This window comes from Musca autumnalis, unplaced genomic scaffold (assembly GCF_047663935.1).
Source record: "Musca autumnalis isolate F117 unplaced genomic scaffold, ASM4766393v1 scaffold_3, whole genome shotgun sequence".
NCBI classification, from domain to species: Eukaryota; Metazoa; Arthropoda; class Insecta; order Diptera; family Muscidae; genus Musca; species Musca autumnalis.
Window position 1 is genome coordinate 40,111,589 of NW_027411866.1, and position 6,000 is coordinate 40,117,588.

The window sequence follows — 6,000 nt, forward strand, 5'->3', positions numbered from 1 at the left end:
AAGCCTCTTTAGATACCAAATCCATTTAGGGACAAAAGAATAAAACTGGCTAACTGTCAACTAGCCGATAAATAACAAGCTTTCCAGCCCGTATTCTCTCAATAGATGGCGCTAAAGATATATATCATCCAACAAATCATAGCATGCTTCATTTCTGCAGAATAAGTAGACGAATTGAAAGAAAATGACTTAAAATTTAAGAAAAACCCAATTCTGGCAAGCACCACTCTACAGTTTGTATAACAGTTTTTAATAACTGTTATACAAGCCAAAAATTAATGTTTTAGATGGAATTTTGTTCATGGTTCATACACAAAACTGCAGTTTTGGTTCGATTTTCACATTAATTAAAAGAAATTGTGATTTGTTCAATATTTTATGTCAGTATAACAGTTGTTCTTGAACTGTTATACAGCCTGAAAATCATTTTTCTCACCGGTTTGCAAAAGGTTTGGGATATATTATGCCCATAACTGTACTTTTGTTTGTATAACAGTTTTTTATAACTGTTATACAAGTTGAAATTGTATGTTTTAGATGAATTGGTGTCTGTTTATGGCTTACTATGGGTGGAAATTTAGTTTGAAGATCAGGCTCCCTTTCAATCAAAATCCTTTCTATGGTTTGGGTTTTTTTTTTTTTTGGATTTTTCTCCATTTCCTGAATAAAAATAATTTATTATTCTATTTTTTGTTACCTTTCCAGATCCAAGCTGCTGCTAGTCTATTATTGGAAAGTAAAATGTTCTACGTTCCATTTGTTTTGAACTCTGCCAGTATAAGGTAGCAAATGCTTCAACGTGGTCTATTGACAATTGCCGAGCAAAAACCGCCTTATTCCATTACACCAACAACAAGAACAACAACAAATGAACAGAATGAAAACCGGGAACCAGAGCTTAATGAAGAAACAAAACGAGAAAGTAGTGACAGAGAAATGGCAGTACCAACAGCAGCGGCAGCAAGAGCAGGTGGTATCTCTTCACAAGAGGATAAAACTAAAGATTATCAATTCAAATGTTTACCTATTGTGGAAATGCCACAAATTAAAATCGAAAGAGACTATGATGAGTATGAGATGATGGATACAAGCGAACAGCAGCAGCAACAACAAGGAGATGATGTGGAAAAAATGGAAACCGATGAATGTGGTGAAATGAATTTACTGAAACCAGTGCCTCAGTTGTTGGAACCAACATCGATTTTAAAGACTTCTTTGTTAACAGGGGCAGCCAATACCTTGGCAACATTAACGGCAGCAGCAGAACAAATAGCACGTATGCCACCAGCCCAAGATCTTAGAGATATGGGAACAAGTAAGATGGCAGGGGCTAAATCTCCCACAAACCAAAACAAAACGTTGTTGAAATCCTATGCCTATTATAGTGAAGAAAATAAAAGACTTTTATATAGCAATGAGGATGAAGATGAGGGAGATAACTTGGTAAACTTACAACAACAGCAGCAGCGGGAATCCTTACTGTGTTTGGCCAAGGCAACAATAATGGATAGTGAAACGGAAACAGAAACTTCGGAACCACCACCAACACCCACACCTCCGCCATCAGCAGCAACACCAACCTATACATCAATTTTACAATCGGCATTGATGTCTAAACGTCCAGCAACATTAAATGTTGCCTCAACATTACAATTAGCAACATCTACGGTCTCAACAGCATCAACATCATCATCACCATTAACTTCGACGCCATCACCATTTTCATCATCAGCTAAAACTTTACATGTTCGTACACCTGATCAAGTTCTTAAGACTGCAGTTACTTTGGCAACCCTTAGTGAAATAACCACACAACGTGAACAACAAAAACAGCAGCAGCAACAACAACAACAAGACTTATCGTTAGCAGCTAAACATATTTTAGTTGTGCCGCAAGTGGCGGCGCCCAGGAAAATGTGTACCCTGCCTTTTAAGAAATTAAATTTTGCCAATGTAACTTCTTTACCAAACACTGCCTCCAGCAACAGCAACAACATTTCATTGTCGCCTCAAACAGCAACAACACCAGCCAATAATAGTAGTTGTATACCAACAACTGCAGCTATGGCTACTGGTTTAGCCACCTTAAACATTAACAACAGCAACAACAACTCATCATCAACAGCATCAACATCATCCACAACCACTGCAATTACAACAAACACAACAACAAATCATAATTTAACTAGTTTTTTAGGTTCTAATATTAAAACAAGCAGCAACAACAACATTAATTTATCTATTAATGATAATATCACTAATAATAACAACAACAACAATCAGGCGGCTTCTTCTATAATACAAAAAACTAATCACAATACCAACAGCAACAGTGTTCATCAACAACAAAATAACAGCAACAACAATAGCAGCACCAATAGTAGTAGCTTACAAATGTCCCTTAAAATCCCCTGCATCAAACCCCAATTGGTTACCAGCCAAACTCAAACTGATGACATGGTGGCCTCTCAAAAGGATGATGGTAAATCTAAGACCACCTGTTTTGCCACTCCACCACCTTCCTCTTCCTCGAATTCCTCTTCTAACAGCACTTCATTTGCATCTTCATTACAAACAGCCAACTCCTGTTCTATGGGAGGACTGTTAAGGACTGCCGTGCCATCGCTGGGTAAAGCCATGTCGATGGCACAAACCGCATCTACCATTACAGCATCATCAAAAACTTTGGCAACACAAATACCAACAACAACAACATCATCACCAACGTCAGCATCTTTGAGCACAGTTATTCCCACTTCTAAAACCTTAGGGCCCCTCAAGACCATAAAAACTAACACAAATTTCAATAGCAACATTTTAAAGGCCACCTTGACGCAACCTTTAACGGGGACTTCAGTTTTAAAACAACTAAATTCCAGTAAGACCAACCCCAATACCCTGCCAAGCTCATCCTCCTCCTCATCATCTTCTTCATCTACTATTGCTACTAATACCAACACCCCCACAGCTGTTACTGTTGTTGTTTTTGAGACATTGTTACCTGAGGACTGAAAACCATATATATTTTTATTAAAACCTAAACCTAAATAGTTTTAGCAAACAAAAAACAACAACTTTCCCTAATTTTTATAATAAACAATAATTACATACAAAATAAAAGTGGCTTAAGCAATTCCCTTTCCCCCCTATGTTTTTAAGTGAAAAAAGTAAAACTCCCTTTTGTTGTTACCCACTCCCACCTTGTTTTTTATATAAACATACATAATTTTGTTTTTGCTTTGCTTTTTACAATATAAATATTATATATAAATTTTTTTGTTTATAAAGTTAAACAATTTATAAGCAATTTGTATTTTTTTTTCTTTAGCCCATAAGTCATTTATTGTAAGCAACAAAAACAAAATCAATTGTTTTAAAAATTGTGTAACAAAGATTAAGAATTTTTTTATAAATATTTTATTTTTTTCTCTTTATGTGTTTTCGTAATAACTAAGGCCAATCATTAATATAAACAAATAAAACATTTATTATAATATTATTGTTTTGTTTTATTTTTTTAGTCTTAAGTCAATATGTAATGTAACCCGCAACACTATTACAAAAAATTATGGACTTTTTTCTGTAGCTTAATGTTTTATTTCTTCTGCTTAAATACTAAGTTAAATTAAGTTAAGAAAAAAACCAACAAAAACAACTATTATTAATTATTGCTATTATACACAATCTATTATTAATTAATTAATAAACAAAAAAAAAACCAACTATTTTTAAACAACAACAAAAAATCCCAAATAATTTTTTTATTATTAAATTTATAAAAAATTTAATTTTTTATTAGCTTAACTATTTGTTTTATATGATTTTTTGTTTTTTTTCTTTTATTTGCAAAGAATTATTATTAAAAAGAAAATTTATTATTAAAAATTGAGATAAATGAAAACAAATTGAAACCATATATGTATGTGTATTTTTTTCTGTGTTTTTTTTAATAATTGTTATAATTAATCATACATTTTAACTATAAATTAATTTCAAACAACCTATATTTTCACAAGAACAACAACAAGCAAGCTTCTTTATGCCAACTCCCCCCAAGGAATTACAAACAAACAAAACAAAACCAACTACAAAAACAAACAATTCTAAAAAGAAAGAATTAAAAAATAAATCCCCAAAATTTAAATAAAAAAACGTGTTCAACAAAAAATATTTGTACCCATTATTTTTTCTTTTATTTTTATTTATACAAAATAATTTTGAAATCTTCAATGTATGAAATACAATACAATATTATAGGAAATTCTAAATCATGTGCTATAGAGAAAAAAGCGAAAGGCAGAAAATGTTCATATTTTTGTGCCATGGGTAATTTGTACATATTTAAAAATTAACAAAACTTAAACTTAATGAGTAAAATTTACAAAACAATGTCTTAAAAATTACCATGCCCCGGGCCACCTCCTCGGTGGCTATAGTCATTCGAAAGGGAAGTTGAAGACATTTTAACTCCGTTCTTTTACGTTCTAGAAGCTTCATACTCAAATCCTCCACTGGATTTTATAATCCAGTTCATATCTAACGGATGCATATCTCTTGAGGATTTAAATTACAGCCAGTTGATTTTTACTTATGTATACTAGGGTGACCCAAAAGATTTTTTTTTTCAAATGGCCTTGAAAATTTCATCACAAAATTCTAGACCTGCGTTGAAAAATTTTGCATAATTTGCCCAATTAAGAAATTTTTTAACACAGGTCTAGAATTTATTATGCAATTTCCAAGACCCATGCCAAAATCTCAGAGGTTACGCCCCATTTGACATCTTTATAGTCACTGGAAGACAGCCGTGGACGTCCCACGCATTTTGATATACAATATTAACAAACTTATGTTAAAACAAGTAAAAAGTCGTTTTTATACCCTCCACCATAAAATAGTCTTAATTAAAATAGAATAATTAGGGTCCTTTTACAATTTTAGGTGGAACAACTTTTCGACAATGGATAGACTCCTACTGCCTCCCACTATTGCTTAAATTACACTGTGAACACAAATGTTGGGGCAGAGATAATTCCTTTTGGAGATGAAAGCCTTTGGTGTGTGTATATAAAAAACCCCGAAGGACAGATGCGCCGTGAGTCGAACTTCCGCGTTATGGCGTGATGAAGTTTTTGCAAGAGACCCTGTAAGCCATCATGAATTAGCATTATATCTTTGTTTGTTGTTTTTGTAGAGCACTTAAGCAACAGTGAACAAAGATATAAAGCTAATTCCTGATGGTCCACAGGGTCTCTAACAAAAATTTCATCACGCCATAACGCGGAAGTTCGACTCACGGCGGATCTGTCCTTCGTGGTCCATAATATACTCACCAAGGCCTTTCTTCCCCAAGAGGAATTTTCCGTGCACCAGACTTTCAACTCCATTTTGTTGCACAGTGTTATCTAATCTAATCTAAAAAAATGTGTTCAGAAAGGTACCACCTACGGGGCTATATCAAAGAGTCAACCTATCTTTAAATTTTTTGGCGGAAAAGTTTTAAAGCTGCAGGGAACTTCAAGAGTCAATTTGAGGGTAGTTTTATCAAAACAATGTAGACCCTCAAAAATGGACCCATGTTGACGAATTTTAGTGAAGAAATTTCGTGACCACTTAAAATTCCCGAAAATCTGGAGGTACAGTTATATGGGGGGATATACCAAAACATGGACCTGTATTGACGATCATTTTTGAATAGACAAATTTGTAGCTAAAATTCTCAAAATACCGATCATTACAGCTAGTTCGGTTAAAAATTGCAGCTAAAATTCTCAAAGTACCGAAAATCGGGAGGTACCGTTATATGGGAGCTATACCAAAACATGGACCTATGTTGACGATGTTTGGTGGAGATGTTTCATGACCACTGAGAACCTTAAATGTCAAATTGCAGATAGTTCGGTTACAAATTGTGGCTAAAATTCTCAAAATACCGAAAATCGGGAGGTACCGTTATATGGGGGCTATACCAAAACATGGACCTATGTTGACGATGTTTGG

At 33.8% G+C, this 6,000-nt stretch overlaps 1 protein-coding gene across 3 annotated transcripts in view; it reads left to right on the forward strand.

Annotated features, from left to right (window-relative positions):
* Hr4 (nuclear hormone receptor 4) overlaps positions 1 to 4,081 on the forward strand; it is a 131,750-nt gene extending 127,669 nt beyond the window's left edge. For all 3 annotated transcript variants that reach the window (XM_073972542.1, XM_073972539.1, XM_073972540.1), the window contains one exon: positions 706 to 4,081. In XM_073972542.1, the coding sequence (XP_073828643.1) occupies positions 706 to 786 (81 nt within the window). In that variant the 3' untranslated portion in view covers positions 787 to 4,081. The remainder of the gene's footprint in view (positions 1 to 705) is intronic.
* The last annotated feature ends 1,919 nt before the right edge of the window (positions 4,082 to 6,000 follow it).